Below are 22,922 nucleotides of genomic sequence, written 5' to 3' on the forward strand. Positions count from 1 at the left end.
CTATGCTGGATTCCGCACATCAACGCATTGTGCTGAGTTGTTTGGTCCAGATGATTCGGAAAATGAATCCAACAAAATGTTGCTTAAATCAACAATGTCACTGTCTAAACCTAAATCAAGGCTGCTTAGTTTATCAAATGTTTCATCACAGGAAATTTCACACGGGGTATGAGAAGAAGTTTCATCCAACTGCACAGCAGCAATTTCTAACAAATCACTTCGACTTTGACCGACGACATACCTTTGTACACTTTCTGGAGAGTTCACTTTCGATTCATTTTGCTTAAAATGCATATTGTCATCATTAATATTATTTGTAGATGCTTTACTATAATTTAGGCAGCTATGATCCTGGTTAGAGGCCTGATGCAGTAGCTGTGTTGGCTGCGAAACACATCCACAATTCCCTTCAAGTAAAAAAAAAATCACACACAGACATAATCAAGATTTGAAACAAATTCTAGATACAGGGCACAAAATAATAGTATTTCTTTGGACTGCCTAGCTAATCACTGCAAATGGTGACAAAGAAAACTGGGAAGACACGGATCCGAAACAGTTTATTTTAACGCGAAAAAGGTAAATTTAAATGAAATTTTCCTGCAATAATATCAGATTAGTTTAAACATGATAAATGATTGTAAATAAAAAGCTAAACAAAAAATATTCATTTAAATAATTCAGCAATTAGAGATTTAACAAAAAATTGAGTTGATACAAAACACACTTTCTGTAAAAATAGTCATCTTATTTCAATATTTTTTTTCAATCATTTTCGTTTAATTTCGTACTTCTATTGCCAATAAGCCAAATCTCATTCTGAAAATTATCATTTTTTAATATTCTTTTTCCAAATACAGATAATATATACAGTCAACTCACAATAACTTGAAGTCCCAAGGGACTGGCTAAAATGTTCGAGTTTTTGGTAGTTTGAGTAATGGGAAGTTTCCACAACAGTCTCAAGAGTTTGGGACTCAATGAAAACTTCGAGATAAAGGAATATTCGAGTTATAAACTTGGGTGATTGAGATCCTACTGTATGCATATATATACAGTTATTCATTTGAGTTTGACACATTCAAAAAATGATTCTGGTCAATGGGAATATTTCTTTTTCGAAAAACATTATAACAGGATGCATTATTTCATTAATGAAACAATTTCCAGCATACATATTAATTGTATTTGATACATAAAAAAAAAATAATAATAATTTTGAAAGGTCTAGATAAAAATTTAGCTGAATCAATATGTGTCAAGGGAAAATAAAAGAATTGCAACACACATAATGTTAAGGCAAATGTTAAACTTACCATTTGATGGGTTTGGCTTAGATCTAACAGCATGTTTAATAACTCTTGGAGAAATGATGCTTGCTAAAATAAAGAAATTGAGAGCAACTGTGAACAAAGTAGATAAATAACATACATAATATAAATCAGGGCTCTCCAATCTACGGCCCGTGGGCTGAATCCGGCCCGCGAACAGATTTTATCCAGCCCGCGGGTGTTCACCCCATGTTTTTTCACTGTATTATCCATCAACAAGCCTTGTGTGGGAAATACTTGAAAGTAGCTGAATTACTGAACGTAGTTGTCAAAACAGTTAACTTCATTAGATCAAGTTCCCTCAAAGATCGTCATTTTTTTCTTTTTTGCTGAAATAGACAGAGTTTACCCAGATGTTCCGTACCATTGTGAAGTTCGCTGGTTGAGCAGAGAAGTATTGCAGCGGTTTTTTGAACTTTGAGAAGCGATTGACATTTTTATAACTGAACTGCGTCATCCTGTAGCTGAACTTTCTGACAGTACATTTGTTTGAAAATTGGTTTACGCTGTTGATCTCGCGACCAGTGGCGTACCCAGGGGCTGGCAGGAGTGGCTCTCACCAGGAGCGCATCAGCTAGGGGTGCGGCATTACAACTGATTGATTTTTTTAAAAATTTTATTCAAAAAATGATCATATTAGTAGAAAAATGCTTTAAAAAATTAAAAAACTCACAAGAAAAAGAGCTACAGGTGAAAATGAAACAATGGTTAATCCTCAAAAAAGGGGGAGGGGACTTTTACGCGTAGCGTTGAATTTCACTCCTATTCACTGAGTTAGCTAAAGACTTCTATACACAATTTGTATACAAGGGAGCAGTGGTGGTGGACGTTCTATACCGGATGATTCTACTAATGAACTAAAATTTTTGGGAAGGGGAAAATTCTCAATTTGCCAAATGAAATCCCAATTTTACGAATGATAAAATTCGAGCATGCACACATTTTCTTTCAAACACAATGTCTACTGCGAAGAAACATTGGCCATCATTAAAAAAATTTAAAAAAGAGAGAATATTAAAGTTGCAATACATCCTTATGTGCCGAATCAATTAGCCAAAATGCCCCGGCCCCTCACATCTCCCCTCCCCAAAAAAGAAAGAAATTTCTGTGAGGTCTCTGACTTCCGGTGAATTTCCATCGGGGCGACCTTGAAGGAGAGCAGGGGGGCGCAATTTCTTAAGTTCGCCAGGGGTGCTGAACCCCATAGGTACGCTACTGCTCGTGACACATATTAATTTTATGAATTTGAAACTGCAAGGTGAAAACTCTTCAGTTTGTGACTTATGCTACCGTGTCAAAGCTTTCAGACAAAAACTCATACTTTTCGAAAAGCATTTAAGATCTTTGAACTTTAATCGCTTCAAAACATATAAGAATTTAAGTGCACTAAGCACTGCTACCATTCCCAAGGATCACGTTTCGGAAGTCATGTCTCAGCTACGTCATGAGTTTGAAAACCGCGTTGAAGACTTTGATCGTGCATCAGATGAAATTTAGCTCTTTAAAAACCCTTTTAAGTGTGATATTGACAATTTGCTTACTTAAATTCAACTTAAAATCATCGAGTTAACAACTAATGACTTACTCAAGACAGCTTTCCATCAGCAATGCCACAAGGGAGATAACCTACCTCCATTTTACAGTTCTCTAGCAAAAAAAGACTAAGAACTTAAAATATCATGCTAGGGCTATGTTTTCTCTTTTTTGCATCCTCTTGCAAGTGTGAACAGACGTTTTTAAAATTGAAGAATGTTCAATCTAAATATAAATCTTCTTTATCAGACGAACATTTAAAATCTCTCTTATTGATCGGAACTACAAAGTTTGTCCCTGAATGGACTGAAATTTTAATTGATAAATAAATGTAATCTTCTCGTTAATTTTTTAACTTTTTAAAAAGGTTTACACGTGTTGTGTTCTCCTTTATTTCCAAGTTTTTAATCATCATTAATTCAACAAAATAAATTTGTTGTTCATTGCAATAATTTTGTCTTGTATCATTCACTCATTAGCCTTTTTATTAAAAAAAACTTCACTTTATTTTGTGACAAAGAATACTTTTTATTTCAGTTTTCTGAACTATTCTAAGTTTTACAAAACTCCCTAACGTTACATTATTAGAGACTTACGGGCACTTAAAGCATAACTTAATTTAACTACTAGCAAATACCTATAAGAAAATGTAGCAACTTAGAAGCAAGCTAAGAAATTTTCAAAAACCACTACTGAGCGCTTAAATTAAAATATATATTCGCGATGTTATGGGTGGGGGGGGGGGGGGGAGGGGGGTAGTGACAAATAAACCATCTGAGCTAAAATATTGTTGGTCTGGCCCGCCTAGCCTCCAAAAATGTACAATGTGGCCCGCGAGTGAAAAAGGTAGGAGACCCCTGATATAAATGCATCAAAATTTATAAAAGGTTCAGTTTCTGTTCCCTTAAATCAAATTTTGAACCTTTATGCAAACATTCCAAAATGCAGAAAGAAAAATTGCGTTAAAAAGAGTCTTATGTAATAAGCTTTAATAAGTGCAATAAACTAATTTTGGAATACTTTTTTCAAAAGTAACTAATTCAAAAGTCAAAGTAAAAAATTACTACATTAAAATGCAAATATTTATGGAAAAATATAACACTCGTAACAATGGATTCAGCAAATTACAGTAGACCCTCATCTTACATCGGTTAATCTTAGGCGTTTAAAGATTTGACACTTTTATTTATTTTACAAGGATAAGTTTTGATTTTACGCGGATGTGGCATTGCAAAAAGATAAAATTTTCCATTCTTTCAAACTCCAAATTTCTGATATTGCAGATAACACATAATAAACTGCATTTTGACCTGCTAATAAGCAAGCTTGAGGCACTGTAGACATTTTTTTTGCTATTGGTTGCACAGCTCTTTCTAAAAGTAAAGTTATCAAACTCACACGATTCAGAGCTCACTGGAAGAGCTTTTGGAAGTAACAAAGGAAAGCAAAACCAACGAGGATATCCACATCCATGACACACAACTAAAAGCTTTCACACTGAAGACTTTGAGCTATTCTTTGATAATGGTAAATGATCTTTCTGATTTGTTAGTGAAGGAAGATTCCGTCATGGAAATGACATGATTGATCATGGATGCACCACAAAGAACGATGGAGAAAAATTATTAATGACTGCCGAAAGAATATCATAACCACCCCTACTTCTTAAACACCAAGTTAATTCATATTTTCTAACTGCACCATGTGCATATGTATCAGAATAAGTGCATATTAAACTTATTATATATTTTTCTATCTCACTAGAATGAAGTATTTTTTTTATCTATGGAACCTAACCCCTATTTTTAAACACTACTATTAAGCCTTAATTTACGTGTCATTTCCATAAAAAGTAACCCCCACGTAAAATGAGGGTTTACAGTACATTATTATAACATTTTAATTACAGAAATAAAATCAGAATTCTACCATCCAATTTTTTAGCAAGGGGTCATTCCATAGTGACTAACGTAACATTCGCAGCTGATTTTCAAACTCTTTTTACTGACACTGGGAGTAAAAATAAATGTGTTTTGGTTTAATATGCAGATTTAAAATGCACAAGGTGACTATTTTTCATTTCCACTAAGAATTTGAAGCAAAATAAGCGCTGGCATGTGTTTTTTTCACCAAAAAAGGCATCGTGACTAACGTAACATTTTTGCAACCCTGAGAAACAATGCTTATGTTACGAGGCCAATTTTTCTGAAAGTTACGCAGACATTTAAAATTGGCCGATATATTTGTAAGAGGCAAACAATCTATTTTTAAAATCGTACTACAGATTTGTTACAGACGAATCTTTTTTGGCACTAAATGGTACTTTTCCGAAAAACTGCGTGTGACTAACGTAACGTGACTAACGTAACCATCGAATAACAAGCAATGAATATGTATAAAAAAATTTTTATAATTAATTTCTTGTTCTTATATTACTTTTACACTTTTTAGGAACCTTCTTTGTGTTGTATTATGGTTCTTTCTTTACTTTTTTTCTATATTAGTGTAAGAAATTGAATGGAAGGATTCAGTTCAATTAACTCAATTTGAATGTGCGAAAAAAAAAAAATAAACAAATTAAAAAAAACTGCTTTTACAAACTGAATAACATCATTCTTGGGGTTAATTAAATCCTAAATATCTCTCTTTTAAAAAATTAACTTTTTGCAAGTTAGTAGTTTCACTGAATTCTAGTATTCTGCTGATATACTACTTATCGTTATAAGAAACTCCGTAGTACTTTTCAATGACATATTATTTTTTAAGGTTTACTGATTCATCGAACGAATAGTGTTGTGCATCCTTTTGAATTAAAATGTAATATTGAAAAAAAAAAATATTTGAACGTTTTTGCAGAATGCATTTTAATTCCAGATATCACCGCAAATATTTGAATTTCTAAATGATCACTCTTGCATTTTCTGAAATATATGGCAGCAGCGCTTATTGTCACTGTATCATGTAACATCTTCAAATGTTTTCCAACGAGCAGCCGTTACTTCATCTTAATAATAGGTGGAGATGTATTTTCTAAAAAATAGAGACGTTCTCCTTTGTTAAGAATGTATTTCTATTATCTTAATTCTTAAGCTTGGATTCTTGTGTTGAATGCACAGTCAGCAGAGTACTCATTTTGCTTTACCCACCTTTTTTCTTTTTAAATAATTCTTTAAATTGGAAGTACCTTTATAAAGACCTTTAAAAAAGTATTTTTCAAAGTAAACAGAAGATCTACAATGTAATATTACTGGTATTTTTCACCTTTTATATTTTTAATCAATATAGAATGCCTACATATTCAAAATTATTCATGAAAATTTACATTAAATTAAATAAGTTTTAAATATTAGCAGTCATTTTAAAAATGTTACGTTAGTCACAGCTCAAATGTTACGTTAGTCACACTAATTATTTTATATCTACTGATACTAAAATAAATATTTTACACTTTTTAAGTAGATATGACACAAATGTAAGAAAATAAAAAGTGGTGTTTGGTTCAATCATCTGGTTTAGTTTTTAAGCAGAAAATAGCACATTTTCGTGACTAACGTAACGTAAATATTTTCAGTTAAATAACCAAACTAATTAAAAGACTTATCTTATAATGTATACAAAAAGAACCGTCAATTTTATTGGGCCAACATCTATTCATTTAGAATAAACATAGTTCTTTTAAAAATTTGCAAAAAATTTTACATTACACAAGAAAACGTAGACGCATGTTTTTTGCACATGCTAAGCCTTTTCTACAACCACGCACGTTTAGAGCCAGAAGAAAAACACCGAATGAAATTTTTGCAAACTGTTATTGGATTTATGTACTAGAAAGTATGCTGAATGAAATGATAGGTCACAATTAAGGCTTTGTGGAAAAAAATTTTCTGAGGTTGAGGTTGACATTTCTATGGAATGACCCCAAGCAAGTTTTGCATGAGATTAAGCCCATAAAATGTTGCATGTTCTCATAAAAACATAGTTGAATCTACAATAGGTAACTTTACACAGTTTCTTAAATGTAGATGTTTCATTAAGCTCAATGATGAAAGTTTTACAACAGGTGCAACTAGAAAATGATCTAAGAAGTGATCCAGAGAGAAAAATGTAATACCTTCATGGGCGTGCAATACACTGGAGGGTGGAACAAGTTTATCCAAACACAAGGATTCAAATTTACTGCGTTTTCGAGCTATACCTTCAGGATCTGAAAATATGTGTAATTAGTAAAATGGAAAAAAAAAATCAATAAAATAGTGTTACTAAGAAACCAAATTATTTTGAAGAGCATACATAAGTTAAATCAAAGTAGGGTTGGTTGGGGTAAGTGGGACCCTTTTTAAAAGTTCGTTTTTAAAACCTTATGCAAAAGTTTTGAGACGAAAAACTTCAACTTATTGACCTATTTTATCCTGGACATTATTAATAAAGAAAAGTTTATCATTATTTTCTAAAATAAGGATTTAAAACTTCTTAATAATTATATTCTTAAAAAAATAAGATGGGTGTCCCACTTATTAAGAAGAGGTAACTGGGTCCCTCTTTTGTTCAATTTGTTTGTAACTCTTTTGTTTAATTTTAAATCAAGCATATCTAAAAAAGGGGTCTGAGGGTCTTACTTGCAAAAGTAAGTAATTTTTTAGTATGAAATATTTTTTTGTAAATGCATCCATTTATGAGATATTTACTATCCTTTAAATCTGTATGACGGAAAATTATAGAACAAAAAACAAAATTACTACATTTGTGAAATTTATTGTGAACACTGTTCGCAGACAATTTCCAAAGTCTGCAGAAAATCTCGATATTTTTAAAACAAGTTTCTGGGATATTACTTTTTTTTTTTTTTTTTTGATGAGCAACAAATGTTGATCTCCAACTTTGAAGTAACCCAATTAATAAAATTTTAAAAACATTCTGGTTGCAATGGAGTACTCTCAACTTTAGTTTTTTCTATTGACTGCAGTATAAGACTCAGGGATACTGCAATTTTTGACAAAAAATGTTTAAGCACTCATTTGAGTTCACAGACAGTTTAAAATTTGATCTAGGTGTGATTGTGGAGGAACCCCTCATTCACCCTTTATTGAGAAAATATATGGGTTAAGTCCCACTTACCCCAGTGACCCATTTCCCCCAACCAACCCAACTTAAAAGTTGATTTTGAAGTAAAATGCAATTTTTCATGAAAAAAAGGGAGGGGCACAGGCGGATTTAGGACTGAGTTCCTGGGGGGGGGGGGGGGCAGGATTTTTTTTTAGCAACATTTTTATTGCTCCCCACTCCCATGTTTTTGTCTGTTTCCTGTGATGCATAAGTCCATGCTTTACTTTTTTGTGTGTCGTTTTCATTAATGTGTGTTTTAATGCTGTCCTTTTTGAATTGACTTTAAGAGTGACTTTTAAGACTGGTATCAAGAGAGTGACGCAGGGCTCCCTTTTAAGTGGGAAATAGAATATCTCCAATTTTAGGGGGCCGGGGGTTTCTCCCCCGGAGGAAATTTTGTAAAATGAATATAAAATTCTGCATTTTGAAGCCTTATAAAGGTTAATTAGATAGACATAGAAATTGATAACTAGATTATACAGTTGTACAGTATTCAAACTTTGTAAGAAACAGCCGTTTTAGGTTTAAAAAAAAATAAAATAAACTATAGATTTCTCATTACAACAACATTTTTTAAAATTATAACTAGTGCAGAAAACGAAAAGTGCCCCCCCCCCCCCCCCCCCCCGGCTAAACAGATTAACAATATGCAGTAGAAGTAATTGGAGCCCACTTTGCTTCGGATTTTCCAAGACTTATCTAATTATTTTCAAGGACTCTAGAATAAATAAAATTATTTAACGCACTTCGTTTGTACTTTCCAGTCTCTGATATTTTAGTACTTGATTGTAAATTTTTACAGTCCTGTTCTAACTTTGTGAGAAATAGCTATTTTAATTTAAAAGAAAAAAGAAACTCATGACAACAACTTTTCTTCAGTTGCAAGTGGGGCAGAAAACGAAAAGAAATAGAAGTAGTGTGTATTTTTTTCCGTGCTAAACAGAGAGACAATATGCAGAAGTAAGATAAAAGCAATCAATACAAAAGAATTTCCAAAATACTGCATTCGGGATTGAATAAATAGAAAGATATGAAACATGTGAGTCACAAAAATTTATTTCAAATAATATATTACAAACGTGAAAACCATGATTTTTACATTTTTAATGCAGGATGTGGCATGGAGTTGAATTTGACATGTTTTGGCATTCCTCCCCCTCTACCATTTGTTAGAAATTTTAAAATTTAAGGTTTGTAGCCACATGTTTCCAAATGGTTCCAAAGGTTTTCAAGCACTTAAAAATAAAATTAGTTTTTTCAAGCAATTTCCATTTTTTTAAGAAATGAATCATAATTTTTTTTTGGGAGTGACTTCAAAGCAGGGGCCCTAAGCAATAGCTTGTTTATCTTACAGGCAAATTCGGCCGTGTTTGTAATTCACTCTTACCTGCAAATTTTTGCTTGATTTTTTGTAATTTTTACGAAAATTCATCAGTTTTTATGGTTAAAGGGTTTTTACGATTTTTACCAATTTTTGTTAGGTTTTTATAGATTTTTATAAAATTTCAGCAAACTTTTCCAAAACTTTTGATGACTCAATTATTTAGATTTCAATAATGACAAGGATTGACTCACTTAGACTTAGATGATTATGACTTACCTTACTTTTTAAACAGTATTTATAAAGTAAGTAAAATTGTACTCTCCCTCTAAGTAAAAAGATTTATTTAATCAGAACACTCAGATAACTGAATTTTATTCAGTTTGCGGTAGTATTTATTTTCGCTCTCTCTCTAAAAAGAGAGAGAGAGAAGGGAAAAAAACTGTTTTTTAGAATTTTTCAAAAGGCCAACTAATCTACTAAGAACATAAATATTATGGACAAATATACTTGAAATGTGGACCCAAATCATAACGAGTAGATCGTTCTGTTAGCGCGAATGGGGGGGGGGGTAGCATTTGCTTTAAGTTCTAATTTGTTTAAATAATCGTCAATTGTTGCAGCTTAATGTATAGTTCGTTTAGCCTATATTTTCATTTATATACTTGCCCAAATGTTTTTCAGTCCAAAATAGTGAATTTAGACACATTTTCAGCACCCCAGTGACAGCTGTACTATTTGTATTTAATGTTCCCCCCCCCCCCCCCCCCTTCTTTTCTCCATCAGAAAAGGACATCCGCTTTTCTCTTCATTTTCATTGAACTATTCAAAAAAGAAAGTCATGATTTTTTTTGTTTTAAGATTTTGGAAGATGTGTTGTTACTATATAAAGTCCTCCAAAACTGGGCTGCCCTCCTCTATAAATCCACCCATGAAGTTCTGAACTATTCAAAAAAGAAAAAATAACAATATTTTTTTTAATTTAAATTTTTGGAATTGGTGTTGTTACTACATAAAGCCGTCCCAAAACTGGAGGGGGGGGGGCATTGCACCCCTCTGCCCCCCATAAATTTGCCCATGGGGAAGGGGGGTTTCCTGTCACAATAGCCTAAATTGATTTTTTTCCCTTCACATAATATCGGGCTCAGTGAATGAAGTAGGAAACTCCTCAAAATGTAAACAAATATTGTTAATAAAGGAGCTATGCATTGCAATGAATGACTATGTGAATAAGACTTGATATAAATTTTTAATACTTAAAACACATTAATGTATGTCAGTTAGGTAGAAGAAATCTACATGTTTATTTTTTTTTTTTTTTTTGTGCACAGATTAAATAAGTCCGAAAAAATGAAGCCAACTCAGCGATATCTCCTTAATTTCTCGGCAATGCAAATAAGCACAATGCTAAATAGTGCATAGCAGGCAAACCCAACACACAGAATAAAGTTTCAAGGACTAAGTTAATTTTAAGCAATAATTAACGGGATAAACGCTAACTTTAGCCAGATTAAGCATTTATAAACAAAAAAATTTACTATTTACAAAAATTGTAGTAATATGTCAGATTCAAGAATTCATAGCAAAGACATAGAAGAAAGTTTTGTGATGTGATTAGTAACAACATACTAGTTTAATATAAACTTTTAATTATTAGGGTCTTCTAAAGGTTACCCTATAAGGCATAAAATAGTAGGTTTAAGCAATTTGAGGGATGGCAGAAACTACCTTTGTGATAGTGACATATAAAAATTTCTTCGATTATATTATTGGTAATATGCACAGTTAAATAATTACAAATGTAGAAGGGGGGGACATTCGAACATAGGCCTATAAATAACTGAACTGGCATCACAAAATGGCTTAGGGGGAAAAATACAGAAAACTCTCAGAATTCGATACATTAATCAAATAATTACATTGTAGTACACATATGAGGGAGTGAGAAGTAGAGGGCTGCAAGTGAACATTTTCAAGTTTTGAGTAAAACGTGTTTAAAGTTCTAGTCCTAGGTAGGCTTTAATTGAAAAGTTTTTCTAAAACATGCTGTATAGCAAATCCTACCAGGGCTACTAGTTCTACCTAGTGCCCCAAAACAGAGGAGGGGTTCACCTACCATTTGTACTGGTTATCTCCAAATTTTTAATTTTGCCATCCCTTTGCTTCTCACTGCCTCATATGATGAAGATAGGCTTTATGTAATAGTTAAAACAACTTCATACTTTATCAGAAGGGTGTTACCCTAGGGTTTGAATGCATATTAGATGTCTTCAAGTAGGAAAAATCCGAATGTTGGAAAATATGTTCTGACAAAGTTATGAAAAAAATCAATCTACAAAACAAAAAGAAAAATCTATCTTCACGATATAATGTGTAAATAATAATTCAGTTTACCTCTAGTTAACGGTAACAAGGTAAATGGTCTAGCCTTGCCAACAGCTCCATCTGATGGTCGACGCAATTGTACAAAACATTCAACATTACGTCCTTGCAACTCACAATCCCGATAGACTGGCGTCCGAAATGTGATTGCTGCTTTTCGATGAACATGGTGGGGAGAGAACAGCCCTTGCCCAGACCAAATGATGTTAGAACCGGATTCTTCATAAAATAATATTTGTATATCATCTGAAACCCCAAATGTGTTGTTAATAGACACAATATGGTTAGCATAAATAAATTACAAATTTAACTATTTTTCTTTCATGCGTTTTACTATTTATTAAAAAGAAAATAAAATGATATTTAAAAATGTATGCAAATGAATGAATAAATAAATAATATAATGAAATAAATAAACCACTTGAAATTGACTTCTACCTCAAAATACGTTTATTTTTAACATTTCCGCAATGATACTTAATTGAAAAATAAATAGTGTAAAACAAAGAATCGTTTGGCGCAGTATAGCGCTCAAGGGCTCTTGCACCACTAAAATCAAATCAACCAACCAATAATGAAATTAAAAAATACATAAACTTCATTATTACACTTGATGAAAATCATGTAAAAAATTGCCTTCAAAGTACGAGTTGAACCGCACAATGCCTGTGGACTCTCACTGGTGAGATAAATTTACTTTATCTGCCAATTTGTTCACAATCTCAGCTTCAATGAGATGACATCTGCCTCCAGCTTGGTTATTCCCTAAACCAGACTGGTGAGCCCAAAACAGAAATGAAACTGCAATCTCTGGAAGGGATAACTGAGTATCCCTGACATAGGGGTGGTGACTTACGGCTTGAAAATCACCAAATATACTCAGGAGGCACATTAACAGCTAAAGCGTTAAGTAAGGGTAAAAGCAAAGCAAAACAACTGAATGGAGGAGAGGGGGATGAAAAGGGAAATTTTTTTTAGTGCAGTTTGATACATCACATTAAAAAAACATAACTTTTATACAGTAAAACCTGTTTACAACAATACTGTTGAGACCTAAAAATGATATTGTTATAGACAGGTTATTGTTATAGACAGTTTGATTATTTATGCTGCCATTCTTCTGGGACTAAGAAAATATTGTTATAGACAGGTTTATTGTTATAGACAGTATTATTTTAGACAGTTTGATTATTTATGCTGCCATTCTTCTGGGACCAAGAAAATATTGTTATAGACAGGTTTATTGTTATAGACAGTATTATTATAGACAAGTTTCACTGTATTGCTTAAACATTGAGAAAAAGTTCTTCAAACAGTATTATTTTCTACCTTTGTTAACTTGATTGCACAACAGGATAATTTCTTGTCCTCCGGTAACTGGAGCACAGTAGTGACTTAAGCGAATTATGGTGAGATCTGACACAGTTTCTAAATGACAACAAAATAGAGAAAAGTACATATGTAAAGAGGAATTTGAATAACACACATAAGACTGAAGAACTCATTTCAGCAATAACAAAATTCAGAGTGAAAAAATACATAAAATCACGAAGCAACATAATAACTATTTTTAGGATATGGATAAGTTCTATGTAACACAAATCAAGAAAATTTTCATTGAATTGCTTAAATACATGAAACCCTTATTTTATGTCCCCAAAATCTACATTTTTCCACATTTTAGGCCTTTTTTCATCAGGTCCCAGATATTTTGAAAAAAAAAAAAAAAGGAAATGCTCTAAAATAAGCAATATGCATCATTTGTGCTTTTTTAAAGATAATCTATGATGTTGAAAGTTAATCTATGAAAACAAATAATACTGCTTCATTCATAGCCAACTTAATGGACTTTTTGTCCAACAACAAAGATGAACAAGAATAACTGGAAGCACAGCCCGGCGCTGCTTTCAATATTGCATTGAAAAGCTAACAAATAGTGAAAGACTATTGAATTTCTCATAAAGACCAGGGAAAAAACTTGTAAGGTTTCAATTTAAATGCCTAGATTCACAGCTAAATGTGTTAAAATTATCTAAAATATTATGTATAATAAAGTTCTTTTTGTAAAGTATAGATATTAAGAGTATACTTTTTGAAAGAGTCATTTAGTTTTTTCCTGTTTGATTTTTCCTTCTACATATTTCCTGTCTTTTACGTTTTTTTAATCCAGTTCCTTGAGAAACATAAAATCCGGGTTTCACTGTGTGAGCAGTTAAATCCACTAATCATACTAAGTTTAATATCAAGATATACTATAACGCAAGTTATAAGTGATATCTGTAAATAAATAAATAAAACTTCAGTCTTTAATAATAATTTTGATTTTAACTGTTCATATAACTAGCATATTTAAACCACACCTTTAATACACTTGATTATTAGTTTTATAAAGTACTCAAAACAATAAAGAAATGTCAGAAAGATTAATGAAGATGTAGCGTCAAATTTAGAACTCTAATAACAATCAAAAATAACAATTGTTTAACAGTAATTTTTTAAGTTCAATTTTGTTTAAGCTCAATATTGAATACAAAACAATTTCTAGTAAAATAAATAATATATTGAACTAAAACTGATTCAAGTTAACAAAAATCAAGTGTAAAACCATTAACTGCAATTTATTACTTTTTAACTATATCATTTACCTCCTCGTCTTTGCATTCAGTTATTTTTGTGCAAAGATGAAATATAAATTTTTACTCATCTAATTTAATGTCTTAACAGATTTTCCTTCTCAAAATTTAGTTAAAATACTTTAATGGACAATAAACTTGACATTGTGGTTGTGCAAATATAACTAAATGTGGTATTACCTTTACAAATTAAATTATGCACCTGTAGTACATAGGCGGATTTAAAATGGAGGGCAAATGTCGAGTTTTTGAAAAAAAAAAAAAAAACTCTTTAATCAGTCCCTTTACAGTACAAAACTTCAAAATGCAATAAAAATAAAAAACAATATCAAAATTTGAGCTTTGCACTTTTTTGATAAATTATCACTGGACTACCAATATTAAAGTAATATGTTTACTTAATTAAAAATACAAAGCAAATTGTAGAAAGTAATAAATATTACGATTCAATAATTATCATGAAATAAACTGAAATTTGTCAATTTAAAAAATAAAAAAATCATACATACTGTTGTCAAATATTGGACAACTAATGACAGGATGTAATGGGACAGTTAGTTTTCCGTTGGAATCTGGAATGAACACTTGAAAGCACAGTCGTAGCGCATTAAGATTAATCTTACTGGGCTCTTTGACATGAGAAAATCCAGCTGTAAAAATAGCAAAATTCAAAAACAAATAAGCAATACAAAAAGTAATCTCTTTTGCATTTTTACAATGTTAAACCATATAATACAAAACAGGCAAACATGTAACACAGGGACTTAGTACATGTGAATTTAGTATCTTGGTACTGGCTCGTTTAACTAGTCTCATAGAGTCCTTAAGCAAGCTAAAGTAAATGCCTAAGCAGTCTAATAAAATCAGCATTGTTGTCTGTTGGATGTTTAAACTCGTTTTTGGATCTGGAAAATTTGTGAGCTCGGAATTGTCCGTTTTTTAGCAATAATATATGCAAGGTGACAATAAAAAACTTGGACACACTTGATACATTATAATTTCAATATTAATGAAAATATTACGACTTAACTTCGAAATACATATGAATACAGTGGAATCCTCTTAATTGGACCACCGGTTAATCAGACTAGCCGCTTATTCGAACCAAATCTAAAAGAACCAAAACAAATCCTACTACACAAGCCTAATATTACTCCCTTATTGGGACCAAAAATTTGTTTAATCGGACCAAGGCACATGAGAACAAATTGGAAGAAAATTAAAAATCGCCCACTCGAAGTGAGTTTCAAGTGGGTCAACAAACTTAACAGCTAGTGCAATAAAAATTGATAATGGTTCTTCCTAACTTTCAATTAAACCCAGAAATATTTACAGGAAAAAATGGTTGACGAAACTCCCATTGCATGCCAGCACTGTTCTAGCAAAGATCAAAATTTCAGCGAAATTTAAAAATTTTTCAGTTTAGTAAGAACATTCAATAATGTGTAATTTTTTCAAAAAAAAAAAAAAAAAAGCTGTAAAATAGGTAGTTTATATTTTATTGGAATTTTTAATGACCGATTAGTATCTTTTAACACTTACTTTCTCACTTTCACATTTTTAGTTACTTCTGGTTATTGAACTGAATCGCTGACTAAAAGAAATAACTAAAACCACATTGGTCTGAAAACGTTGTTGAACGAGTGTAAAAAGATTATTCGATTTATTTAACTTATTTTTAATGGAAAAATTTCGTAAACAGAAATATTTCTTCTTTGTATACTTACGATACATATGGGGCTCACAATACTAATAAGGGAATTTAAATGCTTTGTTTATAGCATGTTTGGTCAAACAGCACAGGTCTTGTTCGCTTAATCCAACCAACCAGTTAGAAGGACCATAATGGTCACGTCCCAATGTGGTTCCATTAACCAGAACCGACTGTACATTATTTCATCTAATATATTCACAAATTTTCAAAGTGGCGTCCTTTAGCCTTAATACAGAGCTTTAAACGTGTCACAAAATTTTTGGCTATGGGCCACAACTCACTTACTTAGGCTTGCCAGATTTCTGAAATGTTCAACCGGGACACCGGAAGAGAAGCCTCTCGCCCTCCCCCCCTCCCCCTCAGTGTCGCGAGTATTCATAAGGATTCACATCCTTGGCTAGTTTTTAGACTATGTTAGACGGTAGTTCATTTTCCATGCTATGAATAAATGGTTACTAAATTATGAACCAAAATCATGAGTAATAATACATGACCTGAACGCAGATAAATTTTATTTCCTACATGTTAATATTTTTAAGTCACTTAAGGAAGGAGAAACACTTTGAATAAGGAAAAAAATGAACAATATTTACATGTACTTTTCATTGGCTCTTTTGGTTTCAATATTGTTGTAAATACCATCACAAGCTAATTCAATAATTGTTTTACGTTTTTATGTTACAAATGACAAAGTAAATATCCTAAATAATCCTTTGTAGTTAGTTATTTTTCGACTTTTTTGTTCATCTAAATTCAAATTTATCATTTTCCGGGACCTGAAGTAAACCAGCCGGGATACCGGAATTTTATCTGAAAACCGGGACGTCTGGCAAGCCTACAATTACTGATATTTTATCCCGTTCTTAGCATAAGGATTTCTTTAGGGGTACCACAGTTTTATGATGTTGGTTGCACACACCCTTGTCTCCTATATGAATGAAACAGAATAATCCATCGGGTTCAAATCTGGGGGACACAGTGACCATTTTTGGACTCCAATGAAGTTCGGAAAATATGTCTTGCCCAATCTTGAGTGCCTTTAGCTCTATGTGCAAGTGCATAAGAGTGTGCATTTTTTGTTTCCTAAGAACTTTTGCGACCAAAGTAAGACAACATCTTTCAAAATGAGTTCGAGATATGTTTTTTGATTAATCTTCATCCCTTGATCAACAAAAACAGTTGGTGCGTTCTCTCGCAACTCCTACCTCAAACCATTACAGATTGGGGTCATTGATGCCAAGGAGGTCTTGGAGATGAGGCTGAGTGCTAAACCTCATAAAAATTAGGCATCCTCAAAGAAATTTTTATGCAAGGAATGGGGTAAAATATCAGTACGTGAGTTACCCATAGCCGAAAATTTTGTGACACGTTTAAAGCTCTGTATTAAGGCTAAAGGTAGCCACTTCGAAAATTTGTAAATATATTAGACAAAATAATGTATTCATATATATTGTGAAGTTTGGTCATAATATTTTCATTAGAATTACAATTATATTGCATTAAGTGTGTCCAAAATATTTCTTGTCACCCTGTATATTAGGAAGACAGAAACTAATGTCTTTTTAAATCCTAAATTTTAAACAAGTTTTAACTTTTAATTGATGTACTACTTCTGTTATCAACAACCTTTTGCAATATGTGTGAGGAGATTTGAGAAATTTCAGTAGAATTTTGATTTTAGCCCACATAAGATGTAATACAAATAAATAAAAAAGTACATTTTTTTTTCAAGTCAGGCAGAATTCGTCAGTAATGGATCAGGTCTCAATAAATAACACAAAGCAAAATAATAAAAAATGAAGTTACAGGTGCAAAAACAGGAAACTCCAACAAAAATGGAATTTAGCAGTAAGTTACCGCCTCTGCACCAGGGCTAAGGCAGAACTACATGCAAAAACTAGACAGCCTGGTTATCCCAGCCAGAGACTGCAGTTTCATTCTTATTAGATCTCTTCAGTCAGGAATAGTGAATAACCGAGCTGAAGGCAAATGTCATCTCATTGAAGCTGAGAGCAAAAACAAACTGGTAGGTAAAATAAATTTATCTCATCAGCGAGTGTCCGCAGCATAGTGCAGTTCAACTTGTAAATTGAAGGCAAAGATTGGGTATTTGGATAAAATTTAACTTGGGTATTTTGCTATTAGCATTAGATTAGTCGTAATACTTATTATAAATCATCATCAAGAAAAGTAAAATTCAAATTTTAAAAATTATGAGTGAGACATAGGCTTAAAAGATTCTAAATAAAATGGAGTAAAGACACAGAGGTAGTAGCAGCAGGAGAACATGCTTTTGATCACTTAGCCACTGAAGACTATCGAGCAGGGGCGGACTGGGAAGGAAATTCAGCCCTGGAATCTTTAACATCGACCGGCCCTTGTGGGAAGGGGGGGAGGGGGTACTACAGGAAATCTGAAAAACATGCACTCTTATGCTTGTAAGCACCGTGAACAAGCGTGTAATGCTAATTTTATAGTTTAACGATTACAATTTATAAAATTTTATTAATTATATCATTAGATGCCTAATCAATAGAAAATTAATTCTTTTCATGTTATGTCCCTTTAAGATGACTAATCATGAAGGGGAAAACATATTTTGAGAAAACCAAGGCTTTTCTTCTTCTCTCTTTTTCTGAACTATTTTAAAGTATGTAACTAAATTCTAAACAAATGATTAAAAAGCGTTTTGAACAAAATGGTAAAATATTAAATGCATAGGTATCAAAGAGAATAAAATAAGCTCTTTTTTAAATCACATTTACTAGATTCTTTGTTAAGATCTACATGTATTTTGCAAGAATTAATAGCTGTTCAAATAATTGAAAACAAATTTTTCCCTCTAAGGCTTATTAAATTCTCCTCCGGGATTTCGAACTTATCAGTTTATGTGTTATGACATAAACGCAGTTCTTGGGACGTAACTAGGTCATTTTCGGACAGGGGAAAGACCTCTGCTCGGCTCCCCCACCCCCACCAGCCACGTATAATAGAAATATCTTTCGGGAGGTTCCAAAGCAAAATACTATGAGAAATTTTGAGATTTAAATTTAAAAATATTAAGTCCTTATTCACAATGAGTGGTTTTAAATTTTTTTTGGGAGGGGGCCAGATTTTACAGGGCCCCTTCGGCTCCCCAATTAAATACGCCCTTGCTCCCCATTCTAGTAAGAGAAAATATTCTTCGAGAAAATGTGATTATAACGAGCTTTTGGTATGTAGCTGTGAAAAAAAGGTTCGATGCCCACCAGGTAAGATTTGACACCTTTATTTTACTTTACACAGGTGAGCTTCGGTTTTACGTGGATGCGTTAATGCAAACAGATAAAATTTTCCCCACATTTAAAATCCAAACTCCTAAATATTTCAGATAACACGTGATAAACTGCATTTTGGCATGTTAATAATCGAGTTTGGGCCACTGGAGACATTTTATACGATTGGTTCCACAGAACTCTTTCCAGAAGTAAAGTTATTAAACCTACACAGTTCAGAACTCACTGGACAAAGGAGTACAAAAACAACGAGAATACCGACACCGATGACACAGAACCAAAAACAAAAAATTTCAATCATTTCTTGACAATATAAACGATTTTTCTGATTTGTTAGTGAAGGAATATTCTATTATGGAAATGATCATGGATGCGTTAATTGACGATTTATATCTTTGCAAATCAAATTTAAAATTGCAAACATGTCTCGAAATTTTCCGAATCTTCAGACAAAATTTGCTGAGCAATTGTTTCTTGGGAGGTCACAGCGATCTTCCGTGACCTCTCATCGGGCGCCCCTGATTAAATAACATTCTTTTTTGTATTATTTTATTGTAGTATGCATCTGGAAAACATAATAATGCACTTGATTTCAAAACTCGTTATTAAACTTTAAAAAATGAATAAGTGAAAAAAAAAGCACATCTTTCCAGATTCTTTGCATTTAATTATAAATATGCATCAAAAGTACCTAAACAATATTCAAATTTAAGAGCTGTGATAAAATGTAAAAAATGTTTTCAATTCTACAGGCTATATCTAAAAGCTTGGTTCGCACTAAAAAGTATAAAATAAAATAAGTAATGGTTTCTTAATTGCAACACCGAAAAATTGCAGCTGACCGTATTACCTTTTGTTTAGGGTAATTCTGTATAAAGTAGTCAATGAAATTTAAATTAAAAATTCAGAGAAGAATAAATAGAGGCGGTATACTATAAAAGTTATTCATAAAAAGCTGTGTACCGCTTAGTTCTTTTTCTTTCAAATTTTTAATTTAAATTTTATTGGCTGCTTCAGAATTTCCCTAAACAAAAAAATTTAAGATCAACTGCAATTTTTTAGTGTTTTAATCAAGAAATCATGCACTTATTTTGTTTCAAATTTTTTGGGTGGATCAAGCTTATAGAAATATTCTTTAAATTAAAAAAAATATATATTTTGTTTTAAAGATTTTACGTTTTGAAATTAGTTTGAGGTGTGCCTTTTTGAAATTTAAAATACATTTACTAGTTACCTATCCTTCTTTGGAAAGAAAAAAAAAAAGAACGGTATTGACTTTCGTTTTAATATAAATATGTTGCACCTAAAGAGAGAATAGCTTAAATTTACTATTCATCTTTTTTCAATATTGTTCATTTGTATGCTCGAATTTAAAAACATTTTGAACAAGTATAGCGGAAAAAAGCGCTTTTAAAAGCACCCACAAATATATAGTTCCTTAAGTTCAGCTTTGAAATTAATTTGTTAAATTTATTAATAATTCATTTTTTTGGCAGCAATTAAAAAGCAGAAGTATGATAACTTTATAATTACTACTATTCATTGCTTTTGACAACAATTAAAAACCGGAAGTAAAACTCAGGGTTTATTACAAAGAAAGTAAAGTGAAAAATAGTCTAATAATAAAAATAGCTAATTTTTAACACATTGACTGACATTGGTGTGTCAAGCATACTATTACATCGTTTGTATTACATCGTTCAAATTGTATAAACAATGACTTACTTGCTCTACTGACGTCTTTAGCCATGGTGCTGAAAAAGATGAAAGTTATGGGGATGCTTTTTCGCACCCTTCGGCTCTTTTTCTAAATACTGCTCTTGATTTTTTTTTTTTTTTTGACATATCTTAAAATTGATTTTAAACCATACATGATGAGCAAAAAAACTCCTAGGAATCAAAAAAGAAAAGCAAAACTATCAGAAAAAGGTAAAGAGCTAGAGCAGAGTATATGAGCTTAAGCAGATGATACTCTTTAGAGAATGATTCAGAGGTTCTGTTCAGCCTCTTCACAACACGCAAAAAAGACTTCACCAAATTTCGCGGCAGTTGATGGGGGCATAAGGGGCTCCCAATTCCTAGAACAGGGACTACGGCCAATGGAATAGTGTAACGATTTTCCTCTAGGTCAGTGGGGGAAACAAGCTTTCGTCCGTTTTGTCAAACTGAGAGGAACACATCATGTTGACAGCTTTATGACGTTTAATTGCAGAAAAGGGATATTTGAGCATTTCCGCTGTTTTGTATTGGTGTTTACTTCCCACAGCTTTGCTCCTGCTCCTTTTCCGAGAGGGAGATTCTTTTAGATAAGATATAACAAGTACTGGTCACCCTAAAATGAGTATTTTGACAAAAAACCATCGTAAAAAAAGTAAGATAGCATGTACTTCAGATGAATTGGAAGAAGGTTACTTTTGTTGCTTTTTATTCAAGTGAACGTCGAGAAATGTATGTTACGCGACAATAGGGTCGCCCCACCCAATTCCAGCTGTTTCTTTTTTATCGTTTTCTTCCTTGTCAAGAGGAGCGTCTTCGATTTAACACCGTTATTTTCTTAGCAGGGGCAATCCCCGTAAGGAAGAGAAAGTTTAGCTAGATTGTACAAATGACTATTCATGAAAATCGGATGTAAAACTGCCCTGAAGCGAACCACTAGGCCACACACAGGTGTGAAAGGCTTTAAATATTGAAACAGACATTTTCCCTACTTTCAACATTAAAAAGGAGCTCCAGTTTTATTAAAATAGTAAACTACATTTACTTTGAAGTTTGAAAAATAAAACAAGCGGCTGTGGGTAATTATTGGTCGGCCTTTTTCCGTCCAGGAAGGGCCAGGAACAAAGCCACCGTAAGCTTAACCACGCCCCGGCGGAAATTACACGCAACCTCCCCCCCTTCTTCATACACAACCTTTACTAAAGTAGCAGCGTCGCGAAGAGAATGAGAGGAATCAAAACACTCATTAAAAATATCATAAAACTACTATACGTTATACAAAAACGCACACATATATGTATGAAGATGTGTTATAAAAGGGTAAAGGGCCACGGCCGCCGAGAAACGAGGCAAACCCCCCTTCATAAAACTTGTAAAATGTATACTGCTTGGACTCCAAGCCAGGCCCCTTGTTTCCGCAGGATCGACGAGAGACCATGTTAGCCCAGTTGTAAAATAAGGACAGGGCACTTGAAGGGGTCCGGATTGGAATTACAGTAGCATAAGTTTTCTGTGGGAAGGGCTCCGGTGACCAGACTGACAAGGAGCCGCGCTCGGCGGTCCTGTGTTTCCGACTAGGCTAACATATGACCTCTCGTCGACCCTGACCCCGGCCCCCATGAAAAGTTTTACGGTACACCACAATGCTCTAAAAACCTTTCCCCGAGCAATCGGTATCCCTTTGGGGCTGTGGCCCGATAATTTCGCTCCTGCATGGTCTAAGGGCTCTGATCCCTTTTCGGCGGCCCTCGGGGAACCGGCCCTTCTGGCATTTGCCCAAATGCCCACATAGCCAGTCCGCCCCTGCTATCGAGTAGATTATAGCATGTTTTCTACTTCTACCTTTCCTTTTTTGTTTCATTCTAAACAGTTTTTTATTTTTAATTTTAAATTCAACAGATTCATGCAAAAAAA

The 22,922-nt window shown here is 32.9% G+C and overlaps 1 protein-coding gene across 1 annotated transcript in view; it reads right to left on the reverse strand.

Annotated features, from left to right (window-relative positions):
- The window catches only part of LOC129224914 (embryonic polarity protein dorsal-like), a 43,923-nt gene continuing 21,001 nt past the window's right edge, over positions 1-22,922 (reverse strand). The window contains exons 7-12 of the mRNA XM_054859461.1: positions 14,813-14,953; positions 13,000-13,098; positions 11,683-11,916; positions 6,976-7,068; positions 1,317-1,379; positions 1-407 (exon numbers count right to left, since the gene is read on the reverse strand). Coding sequence (XP_054715436.1) covers positions 1-407; positions 1,317-1,379; positions 6,976-7,068; positions 11,683-11,916; positions 13,000-13,098; positions 14,813-14,953 — 1,037 coding nt within the window. The remainder of the gene's footprint in view (positions 408-1,316; positions 1,380-6,975; positions 7,069-11,682; positions 11,917-12,999; positions 13,099-14,812; positions 14,954-22,922) is intronic.

Source organism: Uloborus diversus, chromosome 6 (assembly GCF_026930045.1).
Source record: "Uloborus diversus isolate 005 chromosome 6, Udiv.v.3.1, whole genome shotgun sequence".
Taxonomy (NCBI): Eukaryota; Metazoa; Arthropoda; class Arachnida; order Araneae; family Uloboridae; genus Uloborus; species Uloborus diversus.